Raw genomic sequence first — 15,493 nt, 5'->3', positions numbered from 1 at the left:
CAGAGGGGAAATGCCAGCAAAGCCTGACGGCACTTTATAAGTGTGAATCCAATTTGAAATGCCAATAGAGCATTGAGGAGCTGACTGACTGACTGATGACGATGGTTTACAGAGTGTTTGGCTAAAGCAGGACTGAAGATTTCAGCAGTTTCTGGGACTCTTTTGCACAGGTGCTCAGTTCTGATTGCCATCTTTGTGATAAAATTGCTGAACATGCTGATTATTCCTTTGTTTTGGGGGCTTCGGAAGGCACAATTTAATGGAAAACAACAAGAGTCTTTTTGACTAAATGCACCAAAACGTGGAAGAGAAACAACCAGACACCTGTGAAGGCTTTGAGTCCGTCTGTTTTTGAGTGATTACCTCTTTACCTCTTACAGATGTCAATGAAAACCTTAGCATCTCTGCTCTGAAAGGTCCTAAAGCTCCCTGAATCAGAAACTAATCTCTGATGCACCCTTCCAGGTACACAAACACCTGCCTGTACATTCATTTTACTTAAAGTTTAGGTCTAAATATAATGATTGAAATAAATGAATGTTACATTTTGCGGCCCGTTCATAAAGGGAAGGGAAGAAGAAGAAGGAAACCAGAAGTACCAATAGAGGTGATCACTCAAAAAATGAGGATAAAAACGAAGTGGTCAAGCAACCAGCAACTGTGGACCACTTGAAGAAGTGCTGAGTTGTAATAACTAACGCAGACTTCATTTTCACACAAGCTTGGGAAGATTCGGCCATGATGGAAGCTGTCGTATGCGTGACGCTCTCACATCTAGCCTATGTCGGAGCAAATGAGGCGGAGGACACCGCGTGTACATGTGTGCTACATTCCCCGATGGATAATTGTGCTTATTTGCGTCAGATTTCCTCAGTACATCACTACATCTGTACATGCAGTCACATACTCTGGGAACACGACCTACACAGACGTCATAATGCCCACGTCACTGTCCTGCGTCAGGACACAACCTGCTGGCTCCCAGGAGGACAGTGTTCATCTAGACTTCTTCTTGTTTCTTGCTGCTTGTCGAGCACAAATGGTTATGGTTGCATAAATGACTACTAAACTGTGACACAGAAAACAAGCCATTACAGCTGAAGCTCTGGGAACGCATGTGGTCTGAGAGACTGTGCGTCCTACTGATGAAGCAAACGCTGAAGCCATGTTTCCACCATCAGGCCAATGCTAGCAGTGTTTCCACCCAAAGAAAAAAGTTAAATCTTTGCACAAAACTGGAATACGGCATTAAAGATTTGCAAATGCTGCAGAGTTTCCGTCTGATGAGTGAAGGAGAACAAAATGCTCCCTTCCTGCTAAGCATGCACAGAGAGAAGTGGAGTCTGCTGCACTGGTGGGATTCTCCACTGTGTGTTCTCCTCTAATAAATGAGCTCCGCCTCAGAAGACCAAGACTAAACGCAACGAACACGGTGAATGTGGTGGCTTCTGGAGGCATGAGACGGGAGCGCAGACAGATGCTCAAGACAGGTCTGGAGGGAATAACAATAGAAGAAGAAGAATACTACTGAAGCACTGTGATGAAGCACATGCTGGAATTTATACAGTACATTTGTTTACATCATAGTTTACGTGCAGCTTCAATGGTGTATTCTTAATTTCCATCAAGCATTTTTAATGCAAGAATCTAAAATGCGTTTAAAATAGGTGGATGGAAACACAGCTAGTGAGGGTGTCAGTGTGTTTCAACAGCCAGTCACATTTCCACTGTCAGTCCATGCTGGCCATGAAAACAAAACCAAAAACAGCATCAAACATCGGTCATCGGCCGCCCTGATGTCTAAATATCGGTCAGAGAAACACAGGCATGTGTGGCTCTTTTTGATCTGACAGTGGAAGCGCAGTTTAACTCAGGCCTGTCTGGCGCTCTCGTTGGCCCAAAGGTGGAAAAGCTGCACTGCAAAAAATGCTTCTTGTCTTGTTTCTAGTAAAAAATCTAAACACTCCAAATTTAAGAAGCATTTTCGGTAACACTTTAGAATAACTATCCATTATAACTAGTTTGTAGATCATTAATAAACTGTTAGTTAATGAATTATAAATCACTTGTTTAATAATAGTTTGTTAATTATTTATAACTGTGCCTTATAATTAGATAACTTACAAGCTGTTAGTTAACAAGTTATAAATACCTTATAAATAACTTGTTCACTGTATTTTAATGATTTATAACTATACCTAATAAATTAGTAACAGATCATGCTGTTAGTAACTTACTAACTAAAGACTTGTTAAGTATCAGTTAATAGTGTATATATGCTATTGGGACGTTATTCTAGTTGCAACTATTCCTCGTTTACTAACAGTTAATAAATGACGAATAGTTGCAACTTTAGAATAACGTCCCAATAACAGATATACACTATTAACTGATACTTAACAAGTCTTTAGTAAGTAAGTTACTAACAGCATGATCTGTTACTAATTTATTAGGTATAGTTATAAATCATTAAAATACAGTGAACAAGTCGTTTATAACTTGTTAACTAACAGTTTGTAATTTATCTAATTATAAGGAACAGTTATAAATAATTAACAAACTATTACCTATTACTAAACAAGTGATTTATAATTCATTAACTAACAGTTTATTAATGATCTACAAACTAGTTACACTGCAAAAAATGCTTTTCTTGCTTAGATTTTTTCTCTTGTTTCTAGTCTAAAAATCTAATTTTTTTTTATATCAAGAAGAATTTTCTAGACAAGCAAAACATATTGTCCTATTTTGAGAAATAATATGCCAATATTAAGTGAGTTTTTTTCTTTAAACAAGCTAAATAATCTGCCAGTGGGGTCAGCAAATTAATCTTGTTTTTTCTTTTGTCGTAAGATTATTTTGCTGACCCCATTGGCAGATTATTTTGCTTGTTTTAAGGAAAAACTCACTTAATATTGGCATATTATTTCTCAAAATAGGACAATATGTTTTTCTTGTCCAGAAAATTCTTCTTGATTTAGGAATTTTTAGATATTTGGACTAGAAACAAGACAAAATATCTAAGCAAGAAAAGCATTTTATGCAGTGTAATGGATAGTTATTCTAAAGTGTTACCGCATTTTCTAGACAAGCACTAAATACTGTCTTGTTTTCAGAAATAATGAGTCAAAATGAAGAGAGTTTCTCCTGAAAACAAGCTAAATAATCTTGTTTTCCTCTTTGACATAAGCTTATTTCCCTTACCCCATCAGCAGATTATTTAGCTTGTTTTAAGAGAAACTCAGCTAAATTTGCCTCGTTATTTCTGAAAACAAGACTATATTATCCGCTAGTCTAGAAAACGCTTCTTGATTTAGGAATTTACCATATTTGGACTAGAATCCAGACCGCATGTTTTGCAGCGTGCTCACGGCACAGGAACACATCTAGGAGGCGAGCAAACTTCGCCGCACCACCTCCTCCTTCCCAGCATGCATTTGAGGCATTCGCGACTTCCGGCTAAACAATCGCAATTCGCCGTCGCTCTGCTCTTCATCAGAGAAATAGCCGTCTGTTTCAGTGTCGGGTGTGTTGCTCTGCACAGACGACTCCACAGTCTGGCTTTTACAGCGGGTCTTGCTCTGTCTGGGCAGATGCATGCGTACGCTCTTCTGCGAGCGTTTCTCCAGCACTGAATCTCGCTCTTCTGAAATGTGGCACGAGTCCATTTTGGCGATGGCGGGCTGTAAAGGGTCTGACCTGCCGTCGCTGCTGCGCTGGAAATCCTCCGTTTTTTCTCCGCGTCTACACCGCCGCTCTGTCACACACACTTTACCTTTAGCAGGTGGAGAGCAGAGGGTCTTCCGGCGGCTGCGGGGTGCACTTTTGGGGTGTTTACGTCCTAGTCGGGGTGTCTTCCAGGTGTTCTGCATGGAGGAGTCCATCATGAGGCTAAGCAGGCTCTCCTCGCCTCGGAGCAGCTGGTCTGACAGCAGGCTGGCCGAGGTTTCGGGCGTCCCGGCAGACAGAGACCAGCGGCTCAGCATGCTCTCCGCTGAGATGTGGATGGACTGAGCCTGCCAGCTGTCGAACAGCGAGCCGTCTATGGGGAACGATCTGGAGAAACCTGTGGAGAAGATTCAGAAGTGTGCTTTCAGGTCACCATGCAAAAAAAAAAAAAAAGGTTCGGTCACACTTTATTTTAAAGTACACAGGAAATTAAAACTGACCATATTGATTTGTGTTAGCTTACATTGCTAGTTTAGTGCAGAACAATTCATCTGTACATGTCATTAAGACAAAAACAATAGTTTGCCCTTGTAGTCTTTGATTAAAGGGTCATGAAACCCCCTCTTTCAGTTCAAGCCTACCCCAGAATTTATTCACAAATGCTCCATGATGAGCAGAGCAGGGGGAAAAGAGAGGGGAGAACTACTCAAACTAAAACAAATCTGACCCAAACCGTGAGGAGACCCATGACTTTATAGTTTGCAAAGTTAACATGCAAAGAAATAAAACAATAATGAGTATTTAATAAGTAATTGAATGCCCTGCTACATGTACGAAAGGTTATTCGTAATTTCATATAATATATAGACATAACCACAGGGCCGGAGCAAGCTGAACTGCCACTCTAGGCAAACAACAGTCACGCCGCCCTCAACCCAGAAGTGAAAGTGGGGCGTTGGCAAGGGAGCTGACGCCGCCCTCTAGATTCTGCCGCCCTAGGCGCAGATAAAACTGAGGGAGCGGGTGGTGAGGGTAGTGTCGGGGACGCCGCCCTCTCTATTCTGCCACACTAGGCGCGGATATAACTGAAGACACAGGTGGTAAGGGGGTGTCACGGACGCTGCCCTCTCTATTCTGTCACCCTAGGCAGCTGCCTAGGCTGCCTCTATGAATAACCACAATGTGAATGACATTAACACTGAATGAGGACTTTTCTTCTCCTGAATTCCAAGTCTGAATGCAGACACAGTGGAGAAGAGCAAGTCTTTTTCCCTTTCTATTCCAACCATTAGTCCTGCCGGTAATCTGGAGGATTGTAATCTTAGGCGAACACAGCAGTATGGATATAGGCGATGTGTCTGCATGCTAACAAACTCAACTGATAAAAGACAAAGTCCGCCATTCTCCAATTCTTGTGCAGCTCTGGACAATAACACTTGCTACAAATCAACAGGTTGGCTGTATCGGCCCTGACAGCATCGCAGGGAAATCGATGTAACAAACCTCATAGATCATGAAAATAAACACATCCGACCCTTCACAACCACCTAAATACTGTGTGCCATGCCAGGCCGAGCCGGGGTCTCACAGCTTGGCAGATCTGTCCATATGGGTCTGTCAGAGCACATGCTCACATGAATAATTAGGAAGCCGGCTCTTCTCATAGGATAAGAAAACTCTGCTGTGAATAATTATGAGAAACCGACGCGTCATCACTCCATTAGCAGATTCACGCTACGTCACCGATTTTGATCCGTCCCAATAATAATGTTAATACCGAAAAGCTGAAATGATCCAGTTTTCCCCACAATTAAAGCTGTCAGGTGTAAACAGTGTCTGACTGATGCTCAACACACACACATCTGTTACAATCTCAGAAAAAGTACTTGAAGGTGTCGAACCTTTAAAATCTGCATATGCATTTGAGGTATTGGGCGGGTCTAGCATACTTAACCACGCCCATCCAGCAATCATCGCTATGACAACAAACAGAAAAGTTGAAGCATGGTGCTGATCTGATCTGAATGATTTAGTAAACATCGGTCCACGCCTGAGCAGTTTATCATGAAGTCCCGTATAAATGGGGAAAAGGACACATGCTTTAGATTTCTGTGCTGCGAGTCAACTGCAGAATACAAATATTCTTCAAGTGGAAATACCAGGCTTTTTATTGCTTGACTGTATTTATGGTCTTGAGCGTGCATGCACAGTTTAACACTGACAGGTGAGGAATGTGCACACGACAAATCACACACAGAAAACAAAACAGATGAAACTGCCACACACTCATCTAAGACGTTCTGTGAAGGGTGAAATGCAACAGAGTTTGATAACAGAGCCACTTTTAATCAAAAGCTCCTAAAAGGTTGCACTGTGTCCATCTTTCGTTTTACTACTTCAACCCTGCGACAAATGTTTTTTTTTACTCCAAACATCTAAACATTCTTAAACCAAGAAGCATTTTCTGGTAGAGCAACAGATATAGTGTCTTGTTTTAAATAATAATCAGTCAAAATAGCAGGTTTTCCTTAATAAATAATGGGCCCATGGGGGAAGCAGAATAATGTTGGTTTTCATTTTGACGTCAGATAATTTTTTTTCCTAATGTCAGATTATTTTGCTTGCTTTAAGGAAAAACTCATTATTTCTGAAAATATAATTTCTTATAAAATGCTTTGTGATGCAGGCGATATGGTGGCACAGTAGGTAGTGCTATCGCCTCACAGCAAGAAGGTCTCTGGTTTGAGCCTCGGCTTAGTCAGTTGGTGTTTCTGTGTGGAGTTTGCATGTTCTCCTCGTGTTGGCGTGGGTTTCCTCCGGGTGCTCCGGTTTCCCCCACAGTCCAAACACATGCGCTATAGGGGAATTGGGTAAGCTAAATTATGCATAGTGTATGGGTGTTTCCCAGTGATGGGTTGCAGCTGGAAGGGCATCCGCTGCGTAAAAAATATTCTGGATAAGTTGGCGGTTCATTCCGCTGTGGCGACCCCTGATTAATAAAGGGACTAAGCCAAAAAGAAAATGAATGAATGAATGAATGAATGCTTCTTGATTCATTAATTTTTTGATATTTGGACAAGAAACAAGACAACAAAACTCTGAAAATTATTGTTTGCAGTGTAAACCTGCTTTAAAACATTTTAAATCTGTTTCTGATCATTTAAATAGTTTGATGTTTTTATTCCTCACACTTACTGTGTGATTTTTTTAATAATTCTTATAATTATCTTGTTTATATAGACCAGTGGTGCTCAACCCTGTTCCTGGAGATCCACCTTCCTGCAAAGTTCAGCTCCAACCCTGATTAAACACACCTGAACTAATTAATCAGGACCTGAACAGCACTTGATAATTACAGGCCGGTGTGTTTGATATGGGTTGCTGCTGAAATCTGCAGGAAGGTCGATCTCCAGGAACAGGGTTGCTCACGGGTTGGTGATATAGACACTTTAAATTTTCATTGTGCATGAAATGTGCTATATAAATAATCTTGCCTTGCCTAATAAAAACATCGACACAAACAAGAAATAAAAAAACAATAATTTACATAAGCCCAATTACAAAGTCTGCACATCATTTAAATGCATCATTTTTTCACCTGCCACATAAAGAACTTACTTTGAAGGGAGCTATCATGCACAAATCGCTTTTCTGTGGGGTTTAAACCCAGTAGTGTGTGTGTGAGCAGTGTGTGAGTATCTCCAGCAGCCTCTAATGCTCAACATGAGTGAATCGTGTTTGTTCTAATCAGACTTGATGCAGAAACACTGTGATTGACATTCTCCTGCTGTACGTGTCATCAGAGGGGGAAAGCCCCGCCCACTAGTGCCCATCTCACCCTCATTAGCATAGGACATTAGTCTTGTTTTTGAATCTGCCACTATGCTGATGCACATGCATCTGTAGCTCCGCCCTCTTCTGAAAAGAGCGCAATCTCATTTGCATTTAAAGCAACAGTCACTAAAACACCTCAAAAGCCTAAGAGGGTCAGTTTCAGAGAGCTGGAGAACATTATCTGTGTGCTGTTCTCAGCTGAATCTTCACTACACACTCTTCAGAGATTTATTTTAAATCTTGCAAAAAGAGGCAGAACAGGTCTCCTTTAGATTTATTGCATGCAAACAGAAAGCACAGTGCAGCTCTTTTGAGATTTACGACTGAATGATTTTGCAACAGGGTTACACACTTACCCAGCTGTGAGAAAAGAGAGTTGTCATCTGATCTCCACTTGTCTTTCTTTTCTGGACTATTCTTCCTCCTTTCCTTTACTCGTTCCTGGACTCTATTGCGATGCTTCCTTTCGCCTCTCTGAGATTTTTCTGTGTACAGAATATAAAAGAGTGTGCAAAATATAAAAAATACAAGCCACAAAACATCAACAGCAGGCCTGAGAAACAGACATATGAGAATATTGCACCTAAACTTCTCCAGATATTTTCAATTGTTCTCAAAGCTCCACCTGTCAGTGCACATTTTAGACAAGAAAACGCACCGACCAGTTTCACAACAATTCAAAAACTGCATACTAGGAGTTTTTGTCTTGTTTCTAGTCCAAATATTTAGAAATCCTTAAATTTCTTTTAAAAATTGAAGCATTTTCAAGACTAGCAACAAATTGTTTTCACCAATAATAAGGCAAAATTTCGTGAGATTTTACTGAAAACAAGCAAAATATCGGGCAGCTTGATATGAAAATCAAATTAGCATCTAACATCAGTGCCAAAAAGCATCAAAAGTGAATTACAGCACTGTCCTGTAATCAGTTATTAACGTTTTTTACTGTCAACATTAGATGTTAATTTGATGGCATTTATACATCACAGTAATTGACATGTATTGTGGGGATTCAATGTATTTTAACGATGAGCAATGAATATGCATTTGTTTAATAGTGTTTTCTTCTGGGTTGGTTGAAGTTAAAGGCAGCATTAGGTTTGAGGAGGTTTAAAGGTCATGAAATTAATGTACAGCAAATAAATTAACAGATTAATGTGTATTGAACTTTAATTAGCTCAATGCTAGCGTCTTTTACAATGTATTTTACAATATGAAGTAATAAATTTAATGTGCATTTTACTTATTATTTTTCTGGGTTGGATAAGGTTTAGGTTTAGGTTTACTGGTAGGTTTAAAGATCATAAAATAAACTTCAACTAAGGCAATGTTAGCATCTTTAACTTTAATGGGCAACTGTACTGTATATATGCATGGCAAGTGTTTTTCAGCCTCTGAGAAAAGTTAAAGCGGCTATTTTAAATTTCATAAGGTTTCTTTTACAGCATCAATAATGTAATTTAATCAAAATACAGTCCATTTAACAGACATAAGCATTCTTTCAAGTGTAATTTTGACATTTTAGTTTATCCAGTGTTAGATGCCAATTTGATGAGGCATTCTAGAGATACAATTACTCAGCAAAAATGCTTTTCTTATTCAGATTTTTGTCTTGTTTCTAGTCCAAATATCCACAAATTCTTAAATCAAGAAGCATTTTCTAGACAAGCAAAACATATTGTCTTGTTTAAAAAAATAAAATGCCAAAATGAAGTGAGTTTTTCCTTAAAACAAGCTAAATAATCTGCCAATGGGGTAAGCAAAATAATATTGTCACAAATCGAAAAACAAGATTATTTTGCTTGATTTAAGGAAAAACTCACTTAATTTTGGCTTATTATTTCTTAAAACAAGACAATATGTTTTGCTTGTCTAGAAAATGCTTCTTGATCTAAGAATTTGTAGATATTTGGACTAGAAACAAGAGGAAGAATCTAAGTAAGAAAAGCATTTTTTGCAGTGAATGCATTTTACAATAATATTAATAATAAATATGAATGTATTTTTAATTTTCTTATTATTTACTGTACAGACACACAGACATTGCATGATACATTAGGTCTTCATTATTTACCTGTAAGTGTTATTCAAAAATTTGAGTAGTAAAAATGTGTATGAACCCTGCGTTTAGGACTGAGAGTTATCTATTCATCTACTATTGCTGTTGTGTCGTCCTTATTTATGTTGAGCCATTCTGTCCCTCTTTTAACATACATTTGAGGTCCTGAGAGTTTCTTTTTTTAACAGCGAGTTAAGACCGAGGAGCAGAGCTCACAGAAGACCCTCATTAAACAACCAATGAGCTCACAGAAGATACTCGCCAAATAGCCAATGAGCTTGCAGAAGACACTCATCGAACAGCCAATGAGCTTGCAGAAGAGACACTCATTGTTTGTTGTGTTTTGGAGGCTAATGCTCACATAACTGTACAAAACCCTCCATTCATCAGTAGGAAATGTTGATTAGACTTTTGATTTGTTCTTCAAACTCACTTCCATGTTGCTAAGGTCTTCTGGTTGATGTGTAGAGTTGTTGCTAAGGTGTTCTGGGTGCTGTTGGGCAGGTTGGGCAGTGTTTCTATGCACTTGACTGTAAAACTTGATTGTTAAAAAACAAAATCTAGAAACGTTTCTCTGCTTGAGCCAGCGGTAAAGAAAGCAAAAAAGACTTTATTATGTTTTGTCAGCAGGGCTGTGAGTGGCTCAGAGAGAGTTTACATGCTCGTGTGTTGAAGCTGATGCAGGATCAGTCGAGTCTGAGGAGAACGATGGAGAAATTAAATGTGTAAATTATTAAATTAACATTAATTTCATTTACATGCACTGTGTCTCTTTTGGGGGTGGAAAAGAGCTTAATTGGATGTTTGGGGGATAAACATGGGACAATACATTCTGAACATGTCATTGATATGCCTTATATATGGGATATAAGGTGTTGAAAGAACATTTTCCTTCAATATTGTTTTATAGTTTGATTAGTTTGCTCTCGAAGTCGTGTTGTTGTGTGCAATTCTACGCAATTTACTTTTTTAATTATATGCCATGTAATATCATTCATTCATTCATTCATTTTCTTGTCGGCTTAGTCCCTTTATTAATCCGGGGTCGCCACAGCGGAATGAACCGCCAACTTATCCAGCAAGTTTTTACGCTGCGGATGCCCTTCCAGCCGCAACACATCACTGGGAAACATCCACACACACACACACTACAGACAATTTAGCCAACCCAATTGACCTGTACCGCATGTGTTTGGACTGTGGGGGAAACCGGAGCACCATGCAATATTAATTTAGGCAAATGTTCCTAACTGTAGTTACTTTAGTCAATGTAAAGTACAGAATTTATTTAAGTCTACAAAGAACTTTAATAAACCAAATGCAAGAATATTCCAGCATTATGTGTTCATTTAAACACTTATCAATGTATGTGTAAACTGTTCTTGCTTATCTGAATTAATATTATCAAGTGCACAATTGTTAAACACAATATAAATGCAATATTGTAGGTCTTCTTTAAATCCCACTTTAAATGGACCCTTTTCACACTTCCGGGTTTCTCAGTAGCAGAAGTCGTCATAGTTGGGAAAACTAATGTTTTTTTACAATCTTATTTGCTCAAACATTAAAGAAAATCTCCACGGTTATGTTATAAAGATGTTCCCAAAAGGGAAAAAATAGTGTGAGAGTGATGACGGCAGCCAGAGGAGAGAATAACGTCAAGGTTACTGTCCTGCACCACAGACGCTGCATTAGGCTGCATGTACACTGCAGATCTTCATGGTCAATTCCAAACTGCGACTGAATCTGATTTTTTGGATGAGCTGCTCACATTATCTTATAAAAGTGACTGCTATCCGATCGTCTGCATTTACACTGCACACAGCACAGGCGAGATGACCAGGAAAAAGAGCGGCCGCTGACTAACAGCTGATAATTAAAGAGTGCTCTTTCCTCTATTCCTGTATGTAATCTGTTTGCAGCTTTTGAGCTGTTTTACTATAGTTTATGACAGAAAGCTTCTCTTTTGTCCATCTTCTTTTGATGTATAGTCTTTTTTAAACCTTCAGGCTTCTTAATGTAATGTCCATGGCGTGATTTATGCATGTGACGTATGCACTAGTTTTATGTTAGTTGATACTGGTTACGTGGCGGACATTACGCTGTCTCGCTCTCGTTAACATGCTTATACCTGTGCTATATGACAATATAAAGCTGTTTAAGTCCTTGTGTATGAGATTTAAGGTTTGGGACTCTGCTGAAGTCTGTTCTGAAAAGAAAGTGTCAGACTTGACGTCATTCGCTGCGGTTTTTACCGACGTGTGACTCGCATTAACAGGTGAAAATCCGATCTACCTGCTTACACTGCAGACACGAGAACACAGATCTGATTTATATCGGATTAATTTCCACATATGAACAAGGCCTGAATCTGATTTCAGTAAATCGGAATCCATGTGATCCGGCCCGGATTGGCTAATCGGGAGGACCGGGAGAATTCCCGGTGGGCTGGTCTGTTTTTGGGCCACGATGGCCGGTGTTCCTAGCTGCTTGCACTCTCAGCAGTTACACTTTTTCATTTATTTATTCATTTGACCATAGCTTCAGTCTTTTTATTCATTATTTTGCAGCAGCTCCGCTATTTTTATTTATTTTCTTGCAGTCCCGTGAGCAAAATGCAGCCTGCAGGTTAACTGACGTTAATGATGATGTAACTATCGACCCCAAACAGCGGCACCTTAGTGAATATAAGAATTCGAATAATTAATATTAATGAATAATACACCTGCTCAATGAAAACGAGATGATTTACTACAATAATAATTCTGACATAACTTGATCAGAAGTCTAAAAAGGGGAAAAACAGATTAAGCCATCAATATAAAGTTCTGCTGTGTCTTAAGGGTCATAAGTCATCACTTATTTTTTAATCCTTGTTATTAGCGCCATTGTGGGCCAGTGGTAAGCATATTGCATAACAACGCCACGGACCCGTGTTCAAATCTCACCTGATAATTTATAATAATTTTTTTTTTTTTTTCATTTTTATTGTTAAGACATATAATAAATACTGTTAGGGCTGTTGAACATTTCTAAAGCAGCTGTTTTCTTGAAAAAGACGTGATAGTGCCATTAGAAACTGAATTGGAATCAGTCGTGAACTGAGGTGGGCCGGTCTGTCTTGAAACTCCAGGGCTGAAATTGAGTCCCACTCCGGCCCTGCATGTGATTTGTTCCTGCTTACACGTACATGAGCCGTATCCCATCTGTGCCACATGACTGGAGAACAAAATCAGAATTGAGTCACTTGAACAGTGCAGTGTAAATGCGGCCTTGGAAACGCCTCGCACAAGCAGTAATTTGTTTTTTCTGTAATTTGAAGCAAAGATGTATAAAAACTTGCTGGATAAGTTGGCGGTTCATTCCTCTGTGGCGACCCCGGGTTAATAAAGGGACTAAGCCCACAAGAAAATGAATGAAGGAATGATGATATGATACAAACATAAACACAGATCTAACATCTAAATATTAAAAAATATCAGGGATTTAAGCTGCTGATGACCGTTAAATACGTCATAACAGGCTTGTGAAAAGGGTCCATATTGAATATCAATGTGTTTACATCATACAGAATCAGCGGTACAGGAAGGTTTGATGAGGTTATAGGCAGATTTATGGATTGGTTAAGGTTAGGGACAGGTTTAGGTGTATGGGTAGGTTTAAGGGTTGGGTAAGATTAATAATAAAGCAGTTATTCTTTGGATTGGTTAAGGTTAAACACAGATGTGGGTTTAAAGATCAGGAAATAAATATTTTGAGATTGCACGAATTCTCCTTCGGCTTAATCCCTGATTCAATCCCTTATTAGCAGATTGAACCGCCAACTATTCCAGCCTATGTTTTACGCAGCAGATGCCCTTCCAGCCACAACCCAGTACTGGGAAACACCCATACACACCCATTCACACACACACACTCATACACTACGGCCAATTTAGTTGATCAATTCCCCTATAGCGCATGTGTTTGGACTGTGGGGGAAACTGGAGCACCCAGAGGAAACCCACACCAACACGGGGAGAACATGCAAACTCCACACAGAAACACCAACTGACCCAGCCGGGCTTGAAGCAGCAACCTTCTGAGCCGATTGTGCTACCCACTGCGCCACCGTGCTGCCCTTTTCCAGTATCATGCAGCGCTGATATTAATAGTGTGTATATGAACAGAATAAATCAGTATGAGACACTGATAGACGAATGTTGCTCCTCCTCCTCATTCTCTCTCCTGTTTGTCAAGCCACGCCCACTCTCCAGCTGACCACGCCCATTCCAGCTGCATAAGTTTTCTGAGGTGGACTTATGGTTAAGGACAGGTTTGTTGGTAGATATGGGTAGATTTATGGGTTGGTTAAGGAAAGGTCTAGCAGTATGGGTTGGTTTAACATTTGGGATAGGTTTAGTGGCATTTTATACACCTCACAGTCATATTTCAGTGTGTGCACCATGACCATTTGCTTAAAATATAAATCAATAACTGTATTTGAACTGTATTTGTAGATCTGTAGTGCCATACATGTGCTTTAAAGAGTAAACATATATACTTCAGATGTTGGTGCACTTCCACCATAGATGTGGTTGCATCAGTTTAACATTGGCACTGACCAAAATCTTAAAAGAACCTTCATGAGAGAGTTGTGCAGGGTTATCATACCTCCGACCAGGTTCTGCTCCATGAGCTGAATCTGCAATGAAAAGATCTTCTCCTGCAGGTTACATAAAGAGTGCTTGATCTTCTCTCTGCGTGTGATCATGCAGCACAGATTTCTGACCTGAAAACAAACAAAAAACACCACTTATGTTTAAGTCACACTGACATTGGGAGTTAGAATGCTTCTATAATGTGACACAGGACACCGGTGTAAACTCACAGTGCTAAAGCTGACATTACCTCTGACTGTAGCCTTTCCTCAACTGTTCAATAATGACTACTAACTAAATCTCAGCTACTAACTCTATCACAATATCATCATCTACCTCAATCTCAACTACTAAACTACTATCAGAAATGTCAAAATTAAGTGAGTTTTCGTAATCAGCCAATAGAGAAAGCAAAATAATCTTATGTCATGATAAAAACAAGATTGTTTTGTTCATACCGACTGTATCACTCTGGGCACCTCAGTGTTTCCAGCACAAACTGTCCAAAACCCCCGCAAAAATCCACACAAAACATTAAACAAAAACATTAACCCCCCAAAAAAACAAAAACATTAAAAAACGAGTCGGTACACACACTTGGGTTTTATACATTTTTCAAATCAAATACAAGTTCAAAACATCCAAACCTGCCCAAATTTTGCCAACCCGCTTATGCCATTTTTTATTAGCAAAATCCATCTGCAGAAAGACGTTCATCATCTGGTATTATCTAAAAATGTGTAAATATACTGTATATTTGAATAAAAGTATTACAATAAATAAAATAAATAAATAAATTTATTTATTTAAAAAATCTAAATTATATATAATTACACATAAAAACACAATTTTAAAACAGATTTATTTATATAAAAATATTGATTCCCATTTGCACATATTTGCACTATTTAAAGTAGTTATGTTAACTGATATGCATGAGTTCAGCTGACTCTTTTTATAAGTTGAATAAGTTTGGCCAAGTAAATCTTTGATATATAAGTTGTGTCAACACTTTCAATCCACAAAACTTGACTTGACTTAAGTTAAGTTGACTTAAGTTCATTCATTCATTCATTTTCTTTTCAGCTTAGTCCCTTCATTAATCTGGGGTCACCACAGTGGAATGAACCGCCAACTTATCCAGCATTTGTTTTACGCAGTGGATGCCCTTCTAGCTGCAACCCATCACTGGGAAACATCCACACACACTCAATTACAAACATACACTACGGACAATTTAGCCTACCCAATTCACCTGAACCGCATGTGCTTGGACTGTGGGGGAAACCGG

General features: G+C 39.1%; 2 protein-coding genes across 5 annotated transcripts in view; both read right to left on the bottom strand.

Annotated features, from left to right (window-relative positions):
* Positions 1-15,493, bottom strand: part of ddx46 (DEAD (Asp-Glu-Ala-Asp) box polypeptide 46) — an 800,864-nt gene that overhangs the window by 422,142 nt on the left and 363,229 nt on the right. The window lies entirely within an intron of this gene.
* jade2 (jade family PHD finger 2) overlaps positions 340-15,493 on the bottom strand; it is a 28,063-nt gene continuing 12,909 nt past the window's right edge. The window contains exons 10-13 of one of the 4 annotated variants that reach the window (XR_012396996.1): positions 14,216-14,333; positions 7,099-7,988; positions 5,511-6,926; positions 4,813-5,127 (exon numbers count right to left, since the gene is read on the bottom strand). Coding sequence is in view for 1 of the 4 variants with exons in the window: in XM_692739.11 (XP_697831.5) it covers positions 3,387-4,066; positions 7,860-7,988; positions 14,216-14,333 (927 nt within the window). In the remaining 3 variants the exon portion in view is untranslated. Of the gene's footprint in view, positions 4,067-4,812; positions 5,128-5,510; positions 7,989-12,555; positions 12,905-13,947; positions 14,334-15,493 lie in introns of those variants that run through there. The other 3 variants (XM_692739.11, XR_012396995.1, XR_012396997.1) reach the window with 3 other exon arrangements.

Source organism: Danio rerio, chromosome 21 (genome assembly GCF_049306965.1).
Source record: "Danio rerio strain Tuebingen ecotype United States chromosome 21, GRCz12tu, whole genome shotgun sequence".
In the NCBI taxonomy this organism is placed as follows: Eukaryota; Metazoa; Chordata; class Actinopteri; order Cypriniformes; family Danionidae; genus Danio; species Danio rerio.
Note: the sequence above shows the minus strand (reverse complement) of the source record. Positions and strands in the feature narration are given on the sequence as shown.